General features: G+C 40.6%; 1 protein-coding gene across 1 annotated transcript in view; it reads right to left on the bottom strand.

The window, feature by feature from the left end:
* Nucleotides 1-15,037: 15,037 nt before the first annotated feature.
* The window catches only part of NUTF2 (nuclear transport factor 2), a 125,729-nt gene continuing 119,231 nt past the window's right edge, over nt 15,038-21,535 (bottom strand). The window contains exon 5 of the mRNA XM_089692554.1: nt 15,038-15,507. Within this exon, the coding sequence (XP_089548680.1) occupies nt 15,394-15,507 (114 nt within the window). The 3' untranslated portion in view covers nt 15,038-15,393. The remainder of the gene's footprint in view (nt 15,508-21,535) is intronic.

Raw genomic sequence — 21,535 nt, 5'->3', positions numbered from 1 at the left:
TAAAATTACCAATATAAATGCATAGCCTGCATAAGGTTAGAGTGCAGTACTAAAAAGAAAGTAAATGCCAAAATGTATAAATTGTATAAATCCAATAACCATACAGAACCCTTGGAACAGGGGTGGCCAACCTGCGGCTCTCCAGCTGCTGCAGGACTACAAGTTCCATCATGCCTCTGCAAGTCAGTAACTTCCCATCTTTGCAATGCCTCATGGGAAATGTAGTTCCACAACAGCTGGAGAGCCACAGGTTAGCCACCCCTGCCTTGGAACTATAAGGTGTTCATACATTGAATATGCGCAATTAATCAGACAGCCAGAGGTCCCCTCTTAGGGTAGGATAAGACACAGCCTGGTATGTGTAAACCTCCTCCTTATGGGTCTGGGAGATAGGATGTCAGTCAGAGGTCCCCTTAAAGGTAAGCTGTGGTGGGGTCTGATGTAGGTCTCTCTCCTCTGGGCCCTGGGATGGGCACCTGGGGGTCCTTGCTGTGATTTTAGGACCTCTAGACAGACCTAACATCCTATCGCCCAGACCCATAAGGAGGAGGTTTACACATACCAGGCTGTGTCTTATCCTACCCTAAGAGGGAACCTCTGGCTGTCTGATTAATTGCACATATTTAATGCGCCTCTGGTGAGTGTGCATTTCTATCATTATTTCGCACATCACTGGATTATCTGCTACCACTGGGAAAATAAGAGTCACCTATTTTGTAGCTGCACCATTATCAAACTTTCAATTTATCATCTTAATTCTTGTATGAGTACCTTATTATAGCTCCAAGGGTTCTGTATGGTTATTGTTTGGATATAATTATCTGCATTCTCGCATTGGACACTATTTAATTATCCTTAATATTGACATTACTATGCAGATTATGTATTCATTTTATAAAATTTATACATTTTGGCATTTACTTTGTTTTTAGTACTGCACTCTAACCTTATGCAGGCTATGCATTTATATTGGTAATTTTATAAGTTTTTGCCATTTGTCATTTTTAGCGCTGCACTACATTTTTACTATTTGGTTTTGTGGTTTCCTTTTAGTGTATCAGCTGCTATGTAGAAGCGCTCGCTGAGTCCCATTTTTAATATACTTTATATATAGATTTAAATTTAGCAACCCGAATGTTATGATTGTCTATCTCAACTCTTGAGGCCCTAAAATGCCAGGACAGTACAAATACCCCTCAAAATGACCCATTTTTGGAAAGTAGGCAGTCCACGGTAATTGGTAAAAGGAATGGTCAGTTTTTTTTTAAAAAGAAGTAAAAAATTTGTTTTTTTCACAAAGTTCTCATTTTAACAAATTATTTCTTGCACACAGAATAGGCATTCTTACAATTACACCTATAACCACAAAACATATTTTACAATATGTATGAGTATACCATGCGTGAGACTTTTTTTTGCTGCCAAGTTCCATAATGGGGCCCAAAATCCAAGAAGCACCTTCAGGATTTCAAGAACACATTTTGTATCTGATTTCCTGACCACCTATAATATTTCTTGAGGCCCTGAAATGCCAAGACAGAAGAAACACCCCCCCCCACCCAAAAAACCAAAAGATAATATTTTGCAAAGTAGACCCTCCAACATATTTAATTTGTTTGGTGACTCTTTTGAAGATCACTTTTTTTGCCAAAGGTTTTTGAATAATGAAGAAAGAAAATGGAAATGCATTTTTTACATACATCATTTAATAAGCATTCTTATAATTACTCCCCAAAACCCCTATTATTCCTCCTGAGTGTGAGACGTATCTGCAGCCCAACTGCATAATGGGGCCCAAAATCCAAGGAGCACCTTCAACATTTCCAAGGTCATAAATTACACATCCAATTTCCTGATAATACCGTTATTGGACTGTCCTGGAGCACCAGGACAGTAGAAACACCCACAAAATGACCACAATTTTAGAAAGCAAACACCATAAGGTATTTTCTAAAAGGCACCAGGAGTCTTTCAATTATTTTTTTTTTGCCACAAGTTTCGGGAAAATGCGGGAAAAAATTAAAAAGTTATTTACAAAACGTTATAACAAAAAATGAACGGTGTACCCTTTAAATAATTCCCCAATTGCACCTAAACACTTTTCACCCCAAAAAGTGTATCATCCAAATATATATATATATATATATATATATAAAGTGCTAATATACTAAATGATACTAATAAATAAATACTACTGTCCAAAAATTATATTGTGCACAATAAAAAATAAAATATAATCAAATAAAATAAACAGAATAGACAAAAATCCTCCAGAAAGACAGTCCGCAAAAAGGCTTCCAGCAGAATGTAGATCCAGTGATTATGGAGATCAAACCTCAAAAAAAGAGAGAACTCACATAGTGTGATACCATAAAAACGCATAAGGTAATATCAACATCACTGCAAAACGCATGTGAATCACACTAAACCACACGTGGTGACTCATGCAGGTGAGTATAATGTGAGCTGTGCAAACCGCTATAAACACTCTCATACAGTGTGCAAACCATGTAAACACGTGTCCACTTCTAAGTGTAAGGATAAAACACCCTTACCAGAACATGGATATAACAAGCATGTAAGTCCCAATCCAAAAATAGCTATTCAAACTTAGCAAGTGGGAAATTCCTCCTCTATTACCATATAGATTCCCTCCAAAGGTGAGCAGATTATACTGATAAAGTTCATGTAAGAACTCATCCGGTCATGTTCTCAATGACTCCGGATAATGCCACCACAAACAGCAATAGGAAGTTCTTCAATACCACATAAATTTTATTGCATAAATGTCACATCATATTAAAATTACGAACAGACCCTCCATAGATCCTCAGGAACACTCCTCCTGTGTCTCTGAATGGAATTTCCAGGATCCAAGATGGCCGACCGGCAACTTCCTGTTACTCAACACGTCTTGTTACTTTAAAGAGACTGATAAAAATGGGTATATTCCCACCAGCAGCTGTCATCACCCTTCTTGGATCAATGGTATCCCTAAGGGACAGTTTATCAAAATCTTGAGAAACTGTTCCAGACTGGTGGAATTCATAGAGCAAACAGAAATTATTAAGAATAGGTTCGTTGAAAAGGGATATGATCCTGATGTTTTGGAACAAACAAGGTTTCAAGTCAGTAAAAATTATATAGGAGATTAGAAAATTAGAAGGGTAACAAAAAGAAAAGACAAATTGAATAAAGCACAATATGCCTTCATTTCGGATTTCAAGTGCCAATATAGAGAAATAGAATCAGTTTTTTACAAATATTGGCCCATACTAAAGAAGGATCCGGTATTGGGCCCTAGCCTACCAGTAAAACCTCCCTTCATTTATAGAAAGAATATGAACTTGAGGAATATTTTAGTTAAAAGTATTATTTCTCCCCCAAAACGCAGCAAAACACACGTTTGATTTTAAAGGATTTTATCCCTGTAAGAAATGTACTATTTGTAAGGCCACTAATATGACAAAGAGATCTGTATTAGAGTTCACATCCAATAATACAGGGGCTAATTTTAAAATTAAGAAATGTATTACATGTTCGACCAAGTATGTGACGTATGTATTGGAGTGTTCTTGCAAACTTCAGTATGTAGGAAGAACGTCCAGGTCCCTACAGGTCAGATTAGGGGAACATATAACTAATATAAAGAAAGGGAAAAAGGACCACTGTCTTTCGAGGCATTTTAGGGATCACCATAACTGCGACCCGAGTAAGCTGAAGTTTTGTGGAATAGATAGGATGGATACACATTGGAGGGGCGGTGACAGATTAAAAGCCCTTTCCCAGAATGAGACCTTCTGGATTTTTGAATTTAAGACCTTGAGACCCTATGGGTTAAATGTGGATTTGGATCTGAATGCTTTTATTTCTAATTTTTAATAAGCCTTTGCGGATTTGAATATGGATTTTATATGTTCTTGAGAGAATATATACGCTATTAGTCATAATTTTATTAATTATTATAGGGCTATATTTGGGAATATTTTAGGATTTTAGTATTATTAATCAGGTTTTAGAAGAGGAATTATAGGCTTTATATTTGGTATGATTTATTGTAATATAATATATGATTATTAGATCATGGAATTGCACACTGTCCTGCTCTATATATATGTAGTATGCTCATCTAGGTAAACCATTTTATTGGTAGTTTACATTTTGCCCTCTAAGGGAAGCTAGTAGACCGTTTTTATCATATTGTATATGTTTTTAATTTTGAATAATTTTTGTTATAAGAATATTGTTTTATCAGTTCATGATGTAATATATATGTTTCAATGAAGTTTTATAGATAGTGCGCTTAGTATGAGATGTACTCGCCGCTGGTATTGGGTTATAATAGCGATGTGCTGTATGGGCGGTGATACCTTTAGCAAAATGGCGGGCTTGATTTCATTGCCAATTTCAGAGAGCAATATAAGGAAGACCTTCTTTCTAGACGTCCTTACCCTTTATGAATAAGTCAGGTGACGAAACATGTCAAAGGGAAGTGACGTCAAGACGTGTTGAGTAACAGGAAGTTGCCGGTCGGCCATCTTGGATCCTGGAAATTCCATTCAGAGACACAGGGGGAGTGTTCCTGAGGATCTACGGAGGGTCTGTTCGTAATTTTAATATGATGTGACATTTATGCAATAAAATTTATGTGGTATTGAAGAACTTCCTATTGCTGTTTGTGGTGGCATTATCCGGAGTCATTGAGAACATGACCGGATGAGTTCTTACATGAACTTTATCAGTATAATCTACTCAGCTTTGGAGGGAATCTATATGGTAATGGAGGAGGAATTTCCCACTTGCTAAGTTTGAATAGCTATTTTTGGATTGGGACTTACATGCTTGTTATATCCATGTTCTGGTAAGGGTGTTTTATCCTTACACTTAGAAGTGGACACGTGTTTACATGGTTTGCACACTGCATGAGAGTGTTTATAGCGGTTTGCACAGCTCACATTATACTCACCTGCATGAGTCACCACGTGTGGTTTAGTGTGATTCACATGCGTTTTGCAGTGATGTTGATATTACTTTATGCGTTTTTATGGTATCACACTATGTGAGTTCTCTCTTTTTTTGAGGTTCGATCTCCATATACACTGGATCTACATTCAGCTGGAAGCCTTTTTGCGGACTGTCTTTTTGTCTATTCTGTTTATTTTATTTGATTATATTTTATTTTTTATTGTGGACAATATAATTTTTGGACAGTAGTATTTATTTATTAGTGTCATTTAGTAAATTAGCACTTTATATATATATATATATATATATATTTACAAAACGTTGTAATAATAAAATATTTCACAGAATGGACAGACTTAGAATTTGACCCCAAAACACATTCTGCTATTCCTCCCAAATATGAGGATATCACATGTGTGTAACTTTTTCAATGTTAGGACTGATTATGTACTTTACATTGTATCTTGCGTATCACAAAAATCAACCAACACTGGAACAAAAACAGTGTACTGCAATGCTTACCCCTATACAAGAGGTCAGGGAATATAGCTTAGTGTAGAGCAGTCTCCATTCCTATAAGTAGGGATACAGTGAAATATCGGCGACCGAAATGTATCGGCTAATAAGTGTTTGCCGATAGAAAAAAAGGTGCAGATAGTGGCCACTGAAAACGCACGATTTTGCTTTCCATTTTACCACGTTTAGGGTGCTTTTTTTCATAGTTAGGTCCATATATATTTGGACACAAGCACACTTTCAGTTTTTTTCAGGTATTTACCAAAACATATTCAAGCTATAGTTATATAATGGATATGAGCTGCAAGTGCACAATCAAGTTTGAGGGTATGTACATCCAAATTGGAGGAAGGGTTTAGGAATTACAGCTCTTAAGAGTAGCCATCCCCCCCTTTTTCAGGGGACCAAAAGTAATTGGACAAATGAATATAATCATAAATAAAATGTTCATTTTTCATATTTTGTTGAGAATCCTTTACTGGCAATGACTGCCTGAAGTCTAGAACCCATGGACATTGCCAAAGACTGGGTTTCCTTCTTTCTGATGCTTTGCCAAGTCTTTCTGCCTTTAGTTTTGCCTTAGAAATGCATGCTACATTGGGTTGAGATCAGGTGATTGACTCGGCCATTGCAGAATATTCCACTTATTTTCCTTTTATAGCTCCTGGGTTGCTTTAGCAGTGTGTTTTGGATCATTGTCCATCTGTACTGTGAAGCGCCATCAAATCAACTTTGCTGCATTTGGCTGAATCTGGGCTATACCTCTAAACACTGCAGAATTCATCCGGCTGCTTTTGTCACATCATCAATAAACACCAATGACCCAGTGCCACTGCAAGCCATGCATGCCCATGCCATCACATTGCCTCCACCATGTTTTACAGATGATGTTGTGTGCTTTGGATCATGAGCTGTTCCAAGCCTTCTCCACACTTTTCTTCCTTTCAGGCTGTACAGCATTTATCTTAGTTTTGTCCATCCAAAGAATGCTTTTCCAGAACTGTTTTTTTTAGATTTTTTTTTACAAAGTCTAATCCGACCCTTTCTATTCTTCAGGCTTATGAATGGTTTGCACCTTGGTGAACCCTCTGTATTTGCTCTCGTGCAGTTTTCTCTTGACTGTAGACTTTGACAATGATACGCCCATCTCCTTGAGAGTGTCCTTCACTTGTCTCGATGTTGTGAATGGGTTTCTCTTAACCATAGAGAGGATCTTGTAATCATCCACCACTGTTGTTTTCCATGGACGTCCATGCCTTTTTATGTTGCTGAGCTCACCAGTGCGTTCTTCTTTCCTCAGAATGTACCATGTACAATGTACTGTTGATTTGGCCACTCCTAATGTTGCTGCTATCTCTCTGATGTATTTAGTTTTTGAAGCCTTACAATGGCCTGTTTCACGTGCTTGACAGCTTCTTTGAACGCATGATGTAGGTTCACAGCAATAGATTCCAAATGCAAGTACCACACTTAGAATCAACTCCAGACCTTTAACCTGCTTAACTGAAGAAATAACGAAGGGGTAGCCCACACCTGGCCATGAAACAGCTTTTGATTCAATTGTCCAATTACTTTTGGTCCCTTGAAAAAGGGGGGATGGCTGCTCTTAAGAAGTACAATTCCTAAGCCCTTCCTCCAATTTGGATGTGCATACCCTCAAATTAAATCTGAGAGTGTGCACTTTAAGCCCATATCTATTATAGAACTATAGCTTGAATTTGTTTTGGGAAATACCTGAAAAAAACTAAAATTGTACCTGTGTCCAAATATATATGGACCTAAGTATAGGTCATGTGACTAAAGAAAACGTATCAAAACGCAACATATGTGCATTTTTTTATGGGTTTTCAATACACTTCAGGCCTGGTTCACAGCAATGCAGTTTGCATTTAGTCCATTTTGCAGTGAATTTTTGCACGCTTTTTTTTTTTTACTTTTTTTGATGCGTTTTTAAAACAATTTTTTGGATAACTTGTTGCTGGGCAGATTAAAAACTCATCAAAAATGCAATACGATCATTTTTTATGCATTTGCAATGCATTTCAGGCTTGGGTCGCACCAATGCAATTTGCAATGCATTTTGCATTTTTGCACACACATTTTTGACACTTTCTTCACATTTTTTTGTGGGGAGGAACCAATTTGTTGCTGGGCAGATTAAAAATACATCAAACACCCAATGTGTGAGATTTCAATGCATTTCAGGCCTGGTTCACCCCAATGCAGTTTTCTTAAATTTTCTTTTGGTTAACTTGTTACGGGGCAGATTAAAAATGCAAACAAAATGTAACGCGGGCATTTTTAATTCATTTCAAGCCTGGTTCACACCAATGCGGTTTTTGTTGTGTCCATTTTGCACGCACTCTTACGCGCTTTGAGCATAAAAATACACAATCATGTCAAAACACACTACATATGTTTTTTGCAGCGTCTCCATTGAAGTCTGTTGAACCAAAAACAACATTCTGCATTTAAAAAAAAGCAGCAGCTAAAAAAATCATAGATGTGAACGTGTCCCATAGGAAACCATGCTAAATAGATTGTAGTGTGTTTCTGCAAAAAGCCCTACAAATCGCACTGGTGTCAACTGGGTATCAATGGGGAGGTGCTTTTTTTGTTTTTTTTAACTTGCCAAATATGCACCAAAAATGCAACAAGCAGCATTTTTAATAACAAAAAGAAAATGCAGCGGACCAGTGTGAAAACACATTGAATTTAAAGGGATGCATTTTTCTTGAGCTATTCTTGTGCCTTTTTTTTAAAAGAGCTTCAAAAACTGCTTAGAGTGAAAGCAGCCTATTGGCTGAAAGGTGCTGAAAATAAAGTCATATTCATTTAAATTCATGATATTACTTAAAAAGTCAAATATAATACAAGTATGTATAAAAATATATATTTTTTTTAAAAACATACATTTCAGTTTCCATTTTCAGCCAAATGCATCATGAATTTTCGATTTCTGTCCAAGAATTTTCATTTCAGTGCACCACTATCTATAAGCCCAACAAGCTTAGTCTACTGGTATGTGGCTGCCTCCAGGAATACTATGTTTACTGGCCAGAAGAGCTCCTGTGGTTCATGGAGTGCAGTTGTCCACAGATGACTGAGACTGGTGTCTTGCAGGCATGTAGTCAGTGGGATGTGCAGATGGCCAGTTCAGGCAGCAGGCAGAGGGAGTCCTCAAACAGACAACAGATCGGTCAAGGCAGCTAACAAAAACATGGTCAATAAACAGGCCAAACTTAGTACAGTTGGCAGGCAGAGGCAGTGATCGGGAACACTATTGCTGCCATACACTAGGAGAGGTGAGGCTGTGATCAGGAACACTGTTGCTGACTGCACTGGTCTGGTGTTGGTGATTAGGACCACTGTTACTGGCTTACACTGGTCTAGTGACACTGTACTTGTAAGACAGCAATCAGGAACAGCTGATGGCTACATTGGGTCTTAGGTGATCAGAGACACACTGGCATACAGTGTAAACAGAGCAGCAGCTTGTGTATTTGATCACTAGCCAGTCATACAATATCACCATAGTGACACTACACTGCTCTGATTTTTTTTTTTTTTTTTTTTTTAACTCTGTCAATCACAGTAGTAAACACTGTTTCCTCTAAAAAGATCAAAGGCTGCTTACATGTGTGATCACTGATTGATCACAGCGAATACGGTTTAATATGCTCTCCTGAATTCAGGAAGTGGGGAGATGGCAAGTAGTTGAGCGTGCATGAAGTCTCTGCCACATCAGATCCTCAGGAAAGGGATCATCCTCAACTATCACCTCCTCTTCAATTAACATATCTGCCTCAAGGGCAAATTCAAAAACTAATTTAGGAGGGGAGGTCAAAAGGGACACTATTATGGCCCCTGCTATTCCCAGCTTCAGTAAAGACTTGAAAATCTGCCTACTAAACCTGACATTGTGGACGAAAGAGAAAGCTTAAGTTGCAGATGGGCCAACAGAATGGCTGAAGGAAGGCAGTGAATCAGAATGGGGGGCAACCATCAGCATAAAGGCTACTAGGACTCTTAGTGCTAACATTAGCGGTAGTTTATCTACTAAGTGTTGAAGCTGAACAAATAACTCTTCCCTTGTGAAAAATGCTTCCTAAACGTGTATACATTTCAGCCGCCAATATATCGGTGCATCCCTAGTACAAAAGTGCAGATTCTGCAGGGAAGAGAGAACACGTTGGGATCTTAAGGTAACACAGGGTGCTGTAATGGGAGCCTGATGTGAGATACACCTTGAATGCAGGTTTTGACAAGGAAAAAGTGAAGCCAGAGGCTTTGAAAGGCCAGGTCTCAGCCTTGTGCATTTTGTTTGCAGAGTACTCAAGGCCAAATGCTGGTAAAGAGCTGATTGTAGGAAGGCCAGAATGTGAAGCAAAGAGCAGTCTCTGGCACCAAGATGTTTTTTTTTCACAAGGGAAAAAAGGATTTCCAGGTACTATGGTGGATCTTTCTGATAGTGGCTTTTCATGCTTTTAGCAAGGTACAAATGACAGAAACCCCTCTGTCTCTTAAGACTTGGGCTCCATGATGATGGAATGAGAGCCCTGAAACAGCAGATCTTGCCCGTTAGGAAGAGGCCAAGTGTCACTGCATAAAGTTTGCCTATGTCTGGGTACAAGATCCTTCTGAGCTACTTTGGTGTAAATAAACCAGAAAACAAGGTAGCATTCAAACTGGAGGGAAGGCATAGATTACCCTGAACTGGGATCAGGGGATGATCAGGGCATTTGAGGACAAAAAACGCAAAGATCCTTGGTCCTGGCCACAAACTGAGGTAGTCTGTTGCTGAATCTGGCAGCCAGGATGTCTAAATCCGGTTGAATATGTCTGGGAGAAGGACCTATTCCCACTGATCAAGCAGGTGGCAGCCGGCGATATTTTATTTTCCAGTTGTCCACTCCTGGGATGTGGACTGCAGAGATCGCTGGACAGTTAGATTCCGTGCATGAGATGATCTGGCTTGCTTTCATGGGGGCTGAAAGACTCCTGGTGCCCCCTTGGTGGTTAACGTAGGCCACACCAGTGGCACTTCTGATTGCCTGACTGGATGTCCCTGCAGGATGGGGATCCAGAGCTGTATAACCATCTTTATTGCTCTGAGGGCCAAGTTGTTAAGAAGGAGCTTGGTTTCCGCAAGTAACCATATTCCCTGTACTATGAGGGACAGGAATACTCCTCCCCAGCGTGAAAGACTATCATCTGTTATCACTTCACAATGATAGCAAAGACAGAATTGCCGCATGTTTAAGGCTGGGCCGGAGAGGCACCAAGTCAAGGAATTCCTTGTTTGGCTGGATAGAAGCATAGGCAGGTTAAGAAGTATGCTTTTCTCATCGACAATCTCTTTGCAGGATGACTCTGAGTCTAATACTCAAGCGTGGGTTCTGAGAGATAGGATTTTCTTTTCTGGAAAGAAAACCTTTGCTTGGGATGTGTCCAGGACCAGACTTAAATATTCCAGCTACAGAGAAGGCTAGTGAGCAGATTTTTGAAAATGTATCACCCAAACAAAGGCCTGGAGCATCCAGATTGTCCTGTGGCCGTTTACAGATAGCTGGGCAAGGGAGGAGTCTTTCAGGAGATGGTCATTCAGAAAACCTGTGACCTGTATCCTCTGAGTTCTAAGAAGTGCAAGCAGAGGTGCAAAGACCTTAATGAATACTCTGGAGCAGGGCATAGGCTAAAAGGCAGTGTGACAAACCAAGAATGACTGTTTGCCACTACAAAATACTGGAAGAGCTAATCAGGATAAATAGGGATATGCAGATAGACATCTTGGATGTCTATAGACGCTAGGTATTCTAGAGAGGCAATAATGGGTACAGAACAGGACTAACATCCAGTTAGGCTTTGGTACCATGAGCAGGTTTCAGTAAAAACCATTAAACCTGTTTTGTGGAGGTACTGGCACAACTACTCTGAGTCAAGAGATGGTTCAAGGCACTCAATCAACCTAAATCGGTCCAAGCACAGTCAGATTTGCAGATGAAAACGGAGTGGGTACCCCTTTGAAACCACAGGTCTAGGACAACTGTGACCCAAAAAAAAGGCAAACTGTAACAGAACTCCCCCTTCTAGGAATGAGGGAACTCCTTCATTGGGATGAGGGCTTTGGGGAAGCCTTTATAAGCTTTGAGGTCCAAAGCCCTTGAAAAGAATCGCTGAATGTAGTTTTTAAAGCTGAACCATGGGTAGAACAAAAAGATGGCTTTTGGTTTGCTGAGGCAGAGGAGTTTTGTAATCTTCAACTTTGCAAGTAAAACATTCCCTCCTGTGACAAGTGTTGAGTCAAGTGCCTCCCCAAGCATTTTCCTTAAAAACAGCATACATGTGAGGCATTTTATAAGCTTCAGCTGTCTAGGCTTTTAGTCACATAATTATGCATGTTACAGGCCATCCGTACAGCTCCCAAGGTTTTAATGAGGCTGCATTGTTCTGAATGCAATGCTTCTAGCTGTGGCATTAGAAAGGAGTGAGGAGTTGATTGCCGATAAAATGAAACAAACTAGTTTAGTCAAGAGATATTTCTCCTTGAAGGATGAGTCATCACCTTTGGGCACGAACACAAGAAAGGAAAAAAACAAAACCCCCCCAAAAACTAAGGCATAATGGTGTTGGGTAAGGTTATAGGGGGAGGAACCCAGTGGGCATGTCCTCAAAAACTTGCTAGTGTCCAATCACCTCAAAGTGAGCCTATAAACCAAGGGTCCAATAATATTTTGCCTTTGTCCTGTACTGTACAATTAAGATTATAGGTATATGCTGTCAGCACCTGTGGTAGTGAGCTCTTAATCCACAGCTTGGGTTTCCCCAGGGTGCGGAGTCTAAGCCCCAGCCTGCTTATGCACCAGAGCCCCTGATGGTGGGGATGGACTTGCAGCAGGCTGGGACCAGGTCACGGCCCCCAGGTACACCCAGCGGAGGTAGAAGATACCACTAGCAGGAGCAGAGTACCATGGGAGTAGACTCAGGAGATCCAGTAGGCTAGCCGAGGTCAGGACAGGCGGAAGACAGGCAATGTCAGGAACGAAACTGAGGTCGGTACACAGATAGACAATATAGGAGGAATGTCAGGGACAAGCCGGGGTCAGTACACAGATATACTAGAACGGATTCTCAGAGGACCACAGGGGCACTCAGACAACAAATGTTGCTCAGGCAAAGTGAGACAGACTGAGCATGTCTTAAATAGACAGGCCAGCTAGGAGGCAGGCCAGGACGTAATGAAAGGAAAGCACATAAGACCCAGGGAATAGCAGACAACGCCCATAGGTAAGCACAGAGAAACACACATGTGAAAGAACAGCAAGAAGGTATGGCAAACAAGAGGCTGCAGGCTAACTTGTGACATATGCAAGTACACCGTTCTTAAAGTTCAAAGGTTAGAAAGCCTCCCTGATGGTGGGAGACTATGACAAACCTGGTTAATTTCATGCAAAATTTCTGGACTTGAATTAAAACATTTAAAGACTACAGATCCTAGAAGAGGGGTGCTTTTGGATGTGGAAAAACACAACACAAAAAAATCCCACAAAAAAAAAGTATAACCCGCGGGCTTATTTGGAAAAAAAAATATGACTTTTTGCTATAAAACATATCGAGGGAAAAAATAAAATAAAAATACACAGCAGCTTGTTACTGTTGGCAGGACAGAGACCTGTGTTGTTTACACACTGGTCTCCCCACTGTCAATGTTACTTGGCAATCTCTGGCTGGGACCTGGTGATTGACATCTGTAGCCGCCAATGGCGGCACGCATGCCCCCTACCCAGAAATGCAAAATATATATACACAAACACGTGATTTTGCACAGCCCTGCCACACTGTAGCAGTGTTTCCGTTATAAGGCAGCAAGGAAGCAGTTAAACTAAAATTTACAGGTATGGGAATGGGTATTAGTGTGTAAATCTTTTGGGAGACGTGAGGTTGATCAGTTTTCCAGGTCACTGTAGGCAGCAGCAGGAACTAACAGAGGTGGAACTGTGTGTCTCTTGCAATTAGAAGCAACGTTGGAAAGAAGTTACCTCACATTGACAAGGAAGGGCCAGAGTGTGGCATGTGCACGCCTTACCTTCAAACTAGTGATGCAGAACTTAATTGTCCAGCATGTTAGGATTTGCAATGAGGACTCCCAACAATGGCAATACATAGCAGCTTTCATTGTTCAGCCTATAAGGCACACTCAGAATCTTCACAGCTAATTTTATTTTTCTCTTAAAGAGCTTCTCTTTAAAAACAAGGGAAATGAGAGAAGCTACCACATCTAAGAACTGGTAATCTTGAAAGCTGCAATACAGTAAACTTTTGTTATGGGTTCAGGGCTCAGGTTTTAAGAGCTAGTATTCATAGGAGTTATTAAATGGGTTAATTCTGAATTCATTGGTCCGTGGCATCAGTCATCACAAAGACAGTAGTCCTACGATTAAAGTGGTTCTAAAGCCTAAACTTTTTTTTACCTTAATGCATTCGTTGCATTAAGGCAAGGTTCACATCTGTAGGGGTGGTGCCGCTGCAGATCCGCACAAAAATCCATGCAGCCGCACCACCCGCACAGAGAAATGCGGACCCACGGGCAGGTGAAATTAGTTCTACTGGCACGCCGCCCGCACTGGGACCCTCAACCGTATTGGGAACGGAGGTTCCCGTGCGGGCTGTGTTTTCAGAAGTGCAGATACGACGTGTCTGCATGTCACGGGGCACTGGAGTCCATTCAAATGAATGGGCTCTCGTGCCCAAGCAAAATGCAGCCTGCACGGCCGCATATATGTGAACCGGGGCTAAAGGAGATGTACAGCAAAAGCTCATTTGGCTGTACTCCTCCTGTGGATCATGGGAGTGCAGTCCCTTCTACCAGTCACTGCTCTCTGCTCAGAGAGGCAGGGAAAACTGAGCAATCAGCAGCGTTTGATCGCTCAGTTCTCACCCTTACAGCCAGCTTGGGATAGATGCTGCATTCACCTAGGCAAGTATGAGATAAATATATTTAGATATATATACACACACACACATTTCTTTTAAGCCAAGAAAAAGTTTAGGCATCAGTTTTGGACACACACACCCCCTTTTACTTATCTGAGCCCTCATTTGATTCAGCATTGTGCAAGTCTGCAGCCCTTTTCTCCCCTTACTTCCGTGTCTCACTGGCTTTGCTGGGGCACTGGGAGCAAATGGCTCCCACTGCTGTCAATCAAAGCCAGGGACAATTAAGCGGGAGGCAGGGCTGGGCTGGGTCCTGCCCTCTGTGTCAGTGGATACAGCAGCAGGCTGGGGAAGGAGCACACACAAATGCCACCATGGCAAGTGGCTTCCCACTGGCCAGAAAATTCCAAGAGAGCCAGCAGGTGGTTCGGAGCCCACTCTGTGCTATTCCATTGCACAGAGCAAGTATAGAGATGTTTGTAAAGGATAATTTTTTTTTCTATAAAGAAAATTCTCTTTAATGCAGGCTAATAGGAACCCAACACTGGTCTTTTAGAAGCAAGTCATCAAATCATGAAATTATCACAAGGGAATTCACACAAAAAAACAATAAGGCATAATGTGAAAGATTTTCAGAAAAGCAGAAAAACATACTTTGTATTTTATTTCCAATTTTTGATCACTAAATGGGGGTTACATAAAGAGCAATCCAAGTTGAAAGGCAAAAATGATTTAATTGCAAATGTCACTTTTAAATTCCAAAGATTGAACTGGTACACGATCAGCCACTATTTGGCAACAGGTTTGGTATTTAGTATTCTGCTCAGTGTTGTTTTGTGTAATATATATGTGTGTGTGTGTTTTTTATTTTGGATTTTGCATTACGTTTAGATAAGGAGCATCATTAAAAAAAAAAAAACAAAAAAAAAACCATAAGAGCAGATGAATTCTATTTTCCTCTCTTTGAGCTTTCAAAATTCAACCAAAGTTGTGCAGGGCTAGCCGGAACATGTCATTTGTACAGACCCAGACATCTTGAACATTCCTTAGTAAAAACATCTGATGAAATCCAATAACAGGGTCATCATCTGCCTAAAAAAAGAAAAAACACAAATACATGGAAATTAGTACAATTTTTTAAAGCCACTTACAATCTTGCAAAGATTTAAAAGTGCACCTATAATCAGGAACCGTAATCATTCATACAGTGAGATAGGTCTGTGTTGGATGATATAGCACTTAGGGCCTTTTCACATGGATCTATACACCCATGCAGAGGGCTGTGTTCATCTACCAGGACAGTTCAGCCAGCCTGTTAAACCCAATGATATGCTGGCAGCAGTGAATCCTGAATGTGGAACCGATGTGTTGGACTGATGAACTCTGAACACAGACTGCTTTCAGAATCTTGCATCCATGCAGCACTACCTGTACCTTCCAAGTGGACAGATGCAGCTCTTTGTATAGATATATTAGCCCTTACAGCAAGCATTCTGAAGTTACTTTTGTTCACTATTCCATTCACTGCACTCTGCAGAACTACTCTGGTTTCTACACTTGCCCTCCTGATGACACAATCAACATAATTCAGTATTCAAAAGCAGGAGTGGACAGGGTGTTCTTAAACTCATAAGGCTAGAACAGAAGGTTCTTGGACAGTCAAGCGGGAAAGTGCTACACTTCTAATCAGAAATTAAATATTTCAGTTACATTTACAGATTGCATTGTCACATTAAACTCTAATTTATTCTTTGTTACACAACCAAACTTCACATTTTATATACAGGTTCACTTTAATGTAAAATATGAAACATGCACAAATCTCAAAGTGTGGAGTTTAAAGGATATGTTCATCTTTTAACCAAAAAAAATAAATGCACTTTTGCAGGAAAAAAAAATGTGCAGTTACTATGTTTTGTTTTAGGTGCCTGGAAAGCATTGCACCAGCGATCAGCAGAATGATGGCGCCATGCAGGTCTCCTGCATACTATCAGTGTATCTGTATGCTCATACCTCATACAGGCAGGCAGTTTTACACTGACAGGAAGAATCAATGAACCACCACAGCGCTCAACAGTGCTGCGGTAGTTCATTGAGAACTACAAGCAGACAGCTACAAAGAACACCAGGATCTGTAGTTTCCCCATTCAGAGAACTCTGAATTACTCAGCCGCACAGGCAGAGCCCCACATGACGTTTTTTTTTAAAGATTGTGACAGCAAGAAGGGAGAAAAGATCCCCTGCAAGCTGTCACAATGGGGGAGGGAGGGTGCGGGAGCCGTTCCTAGAGTAACATGTTACACCATGAATATGGCGTAACATGCTACAAAAGGTGACCTTATCCTTTAAAATACAGAATAAATACATCTGGATCATGCATACCTTTCCAAAACAAACTACCGTATTTTTCGCTCCATAAGACGCACCTGACCATAAGACGCACCCTAGGTTTTAGAGGCAGAAAACAGGAAAAAAAAATTCTGAACTAATGGACTGCAGACATAGTAGAGGAGATGACCAGAGACTGCGGACACAGTACAGGGGATGACCAGAGACTGCGGACACAGTACAGGGGATGACCAGAGACTGCGGACAGCACAGGAGATGATCAGAGACTGCGGACAGCACAGGAGATGACCAGAGACTGCGGACAGCACAGGAGATGACCAGAGACTGCGGACAGCACAGGAGATGACCAGAGACTGCGGACAGCACAGGGATGACCAGAGACTGCGGACAGCACAGGGATGACCAGAGACTGCGGACAGCACAGGGATGACCAGAGACTGCGGACAGCACAGGGATGACCAGAGACTGCGGACAGCACAGGGATGACCAGAGACTGCGGACAGCACAGGGATGACCAGAGACTGCGGACAGCACAGGGATGACCAGAGACTGCGGACAGCACAGGGTTGACCAGAGACTGCGGACAATACAGGAGATGACTGCTGACCTTTGGGGAGGGAGGGGGAGCGGGTACCTGAATTTGACAGGAACCCGCTCTTACTTCCGCAGAGTTTTTTTTTTATCCTACCTGTTCCTCGATCCAGCCGCGCGCTGTCTTCCCGGCTTCTGTAGTGTGGACGCTCGGACAGCTGGATGCCCAGTGCGCATGCGCGAGAAGCGCTGCGCTTTGTGATTGGTCCGGCGGCTTCTGGGATCTGTCATGTGTCCCAGGTACCGCCTTACCATTCACAAAGAGCACTGCTTCTTGCGCATGAGCACTTGGGACCCGGCTGTCACGCACACTACAGAAGCCGGGAAGACAGAGCGCCGCTGGATAGAGGGACAGGTAAGGTCCCACTGCAGAGCTGAGCGGCCGGTCCGGTATTCTGACACGGCGGCGGTGAAAATACCGGACCGGCCGCTCTATATTCGCTCCATAAGACGCACTGACATTTTCCCCCCTTTTTTGGGGGAAAAAAAAGTGCGTCTTATGGAGCGAAAAATACGGTATACAGAAATCATATTAATCTTCAGGAATAATATGACAGTGAGGATCTGTAGTTGCGAGCTTGTCTTTAATGTTCTCTAAAATGCAGTCCATTTAGAAATGTAGATTACACTGTTCAACAAATTTTTATTTTTTGCCAGTTTTGGAAACAAAAGGATCCATTTCTTAATGAATTTCACATTCTGAGTTCAAATATAACAATGAAATTTGTCAATTGGCTCTAGTTTTTCTGTAAACGGAAAGTTTTCTACTATAGGCGTAATGACTACATAATGCACAATAATTATATAGATAGATGTCTTTCCACAAATATAAAGCAAGTGATATTGACTACATAACAAAGCCTAAATGGCATAATATATTGCATAGGATTACCAAGAAAAATTATAGCCATAAGCTAAGTTGAATCATTTTAATACTTAGGATTCTCACTAGTTTTGTCTTCAGTTTGTGTCGGTTTTGCTTCTCTTGGCTTTTCTCTTGTATTCGAGGAAAGGGCTATCTCTTACAACTGCACGTGACTACACGCTTCAGGTTCTTCCTCACTTGACTCAACCACGAAGGATTCTGGTGCTTTAGGAATTGGTAGCCCCTCTCCATGAGGAACAAGGGCTATCTCTTACAACTGCACGTGACTACACGCTTCAGGTTCTTCCTCACTTGACTCAACCACGAAGGATTCTGGTGCTTTAGGAATTGGTAGCCCCTCTCCATGAGGAACAGGACGTATTGCCGATGGAATATTTGGATAGTGCACAGATAACTTTTTCTTCTTATTTAGCCCTTTTACAATTGGAGGCACCATACAAAAGTAACAATTACTAACATGATCTGTTGGCTCTCTCCAAATCATTGGCACAGCGAAAGGCATAGATGCCTTTTTTCCATTCAACCATTGCTCCAGTGCCGTCCCACAAGAATTGCAGCATATATGTGGTGCCCAGCTCTTGTCCTGGTCTCCTATCTTGCAGCCAAAATACAAGTTGTAGGCTTTCTTAATCATTCCTGTTATCCTCCTTTTTTGTGAGATAAAAGTTATGTCACCGCAGATATAGCAGAAATTATCTGCTTTATTCACACAAGTTCGAGGCATTACTGAGTAGCCTATATAAGCATAAAACGAAATGTAAAGACGCTGTCGAACTACAATCAGCTACAGATACTGCAGCTTTTATGCAGTGAAGTGATGCAATTAAAGGCTAATATTGCATCATCTCAGTATACATGCAATTTTCTATTGGTCACCAGTATTAATTGCGCAATATGCAGCTGAAGTTGCATCATAATTTTGAATGGCTTACGTCATTAGATGGGTGAATATATCATGGAAACTAGAGCCAATCAACATTTTTTAGGGTCATTTTCGTTTTCAGCACCCCAAAGTTATGTAAGATTAGCTAATTTTATGCCCAAAACTTTTTACCTGTTGAACAGTGTTATCAGATATGTCCACCATTTTTTTTTACAAAGCAAGAGTTTATCTTTAACCCTTCCTGTCTGCTCTGCATACTTCTAGCTGTGAGACCCACACTGTCAAACTGATCTCTCTAGGTCAGCTGTGACAAACAGCTGCAGGTGCACTTCTTTCCCCACACTTTGTGCAAAGAGCAAAAAACACTGTTACGGCAACTATAGAGTTGCAAAATGTTCTTACGGTTCCTCCTTGTTAGCACCACTTATTTTACCAGTTTTCAGCTGTAGTTCAAACCTTTCACCAACTGAAAGTAGTTGGCACAGCTTGAAATTAAAAATACAACAAAGACCACCCAGAACTGTGGAGAAGGTAAAATCCTTTATCAGGCAAGAACGGAAGAACATTCTTCTCCCAAAACTCCAGAAACTGGTCTCCTCAGTTCTCAGACCTTTACAGACTGTTTACTAGAAGAGGGATGCTACATGATAAACATGGCCCTGTTCCAATATTTTTGAGACGTGTTGCTGCCATCAATTTTAAAATTACCCATTTTTCTCCTAAAATGGTACATTTTCTCAAATTTGTTTTCTTCAAATCAGAAAGGAATTTACTGAACAAAACATAGAAACATTTTCCAAAGTGCCCGTGTCACGAAAACAGCATACAATAAAGATGTTAAATCAGCATTAGGGCAAAGATTCTTAGAAATCATTCAAGCATATTATGAAGCGGTAAGCAGTAGACTGTACAATATCCCCACCCTCCATTGGTAAATAAACAAGGAAAAAAAATAAATAAAAAGCATCATAACTCCAACAGTATTATGACCACTCACATTCTAAATCAAACTGGATCTGTTCTAGGGAGAAAACCCCACCACTAAGAAGCCTAACCATATCTTAAGCGATTCAGCACCACCTCCACTGGAGCTAGGCCAGGGACCATCAACCAGCCATCCCATATTTTATCAAATTCAGCCGAGCATCCTCTATGTTGGTATATTCCTTTCTCATAATGCAGAATAGTATGCATGCTGGTAAGCCAATCCTGCGTAGATGGGGGCAATGGACTCTTCCAGTGCAACAAAATCACCTTTTGGGCCTCGAACAGAGCTCTAGCTACTGCCTCCTTAAACATATCAGGGACAATTGGACCAAAATACAATACAAGGGGTCCAATGATAACTTGAATTGATAGGCCAGGTTAATTACATTTTCTCAGTTTAACCACTTGACCTACTGAGGATTTACCCCCAAAAGGCCTCTTTTTGCTACTCGGCGCTGCACTAATTCAACTGATAATTGCACGGTCATGCAATGCTGCACCCAAACGAAATTTAAGTCCTTTTTTTCACACAAATAGAGCTTTCTTTCGATGTAATTTGATCACCAGTGCGCTTTTTATTTTTCACGCTATAAACAAAATAAAGCCAAAAAGCCAGAAAAACAATATTTTTTACTTTCAACTATAAAAAATATGTAGTAAACTCAAAGATGGTTATAAATTAAGCCAAAATGTATTCTGCTCCATGTTTTTGGTAAAAACAAAATCCCAGTGAGTGTATATTGATTGCTTTGTGTGGAAGTTATAGAGTCTACAAACTATGGTATAAATACTGCAATTTACGCATTTTTCTGCTATACAGCGCTGCGCTAGTTTAACGGACAATTGCGTGGTCATGCAATACGGTACATAAATGAAATTTATTCCTTTTTTTCCCCCACAAATTGAGCTTTCTTTTGGTGGTATTTGATTGCCTGTGCGGTTTTTATTTTTTGCGCTATAAAAAAAAAAGGCTGACAATTTTGAGGGTAAAAAAAACAATATTTTGAACTTTTTGCTATAAAACATGTCCAGTAACAAAAAATGCAAAAATCAAACTTAGTCATACATTTCTGCCAAAATGCATTCTGCGACATGTCTTTGCTAAAAAAAAAAACCCAATACGTGTAAATTAATTGGTTTACGTGAAAGTTACAGCATTTACAAATGGCGGGAAAGATACTGGGATTTTGTTTTTTTCTATACTAATAATGGCGGCGATCAGTGACTTATGGCAGTGACCAGCGACTTATGGCGGGACTGCGGCGGACATTCTGACATTGGGGGGTACTGACTTGGAATCACTGACATCCCCAAAAACACTAACAGTGATCAGTGCAAGAAAAAAACAAAAACAAAAAAACACTGACACTGTACTAATGGCACTGGGGAGGAAGGGGTTAACTTTATTTTGCAGGGAAGGGTTA

This window comes from Staurois parvus, unplaced genomic scaffold (assembly GCF_062004578.1).
Source record: "Staurois parvus isolate SC_StPar_1 unplaced genomic scaffold, SC_StPar_1.0 ptg000594l, whole genome shotgun sequence".
Classification (NCBI taxonomy): Eukaryota; Metazoa; Chordata; class Amphibia; order Anura; family Ranidae; genus Staurois; species Staurois parvus.
Note: the sequence above shows the minus strand (reverse complement) of the source record. Positions and strands in the feature narration are given on the sequence as shown.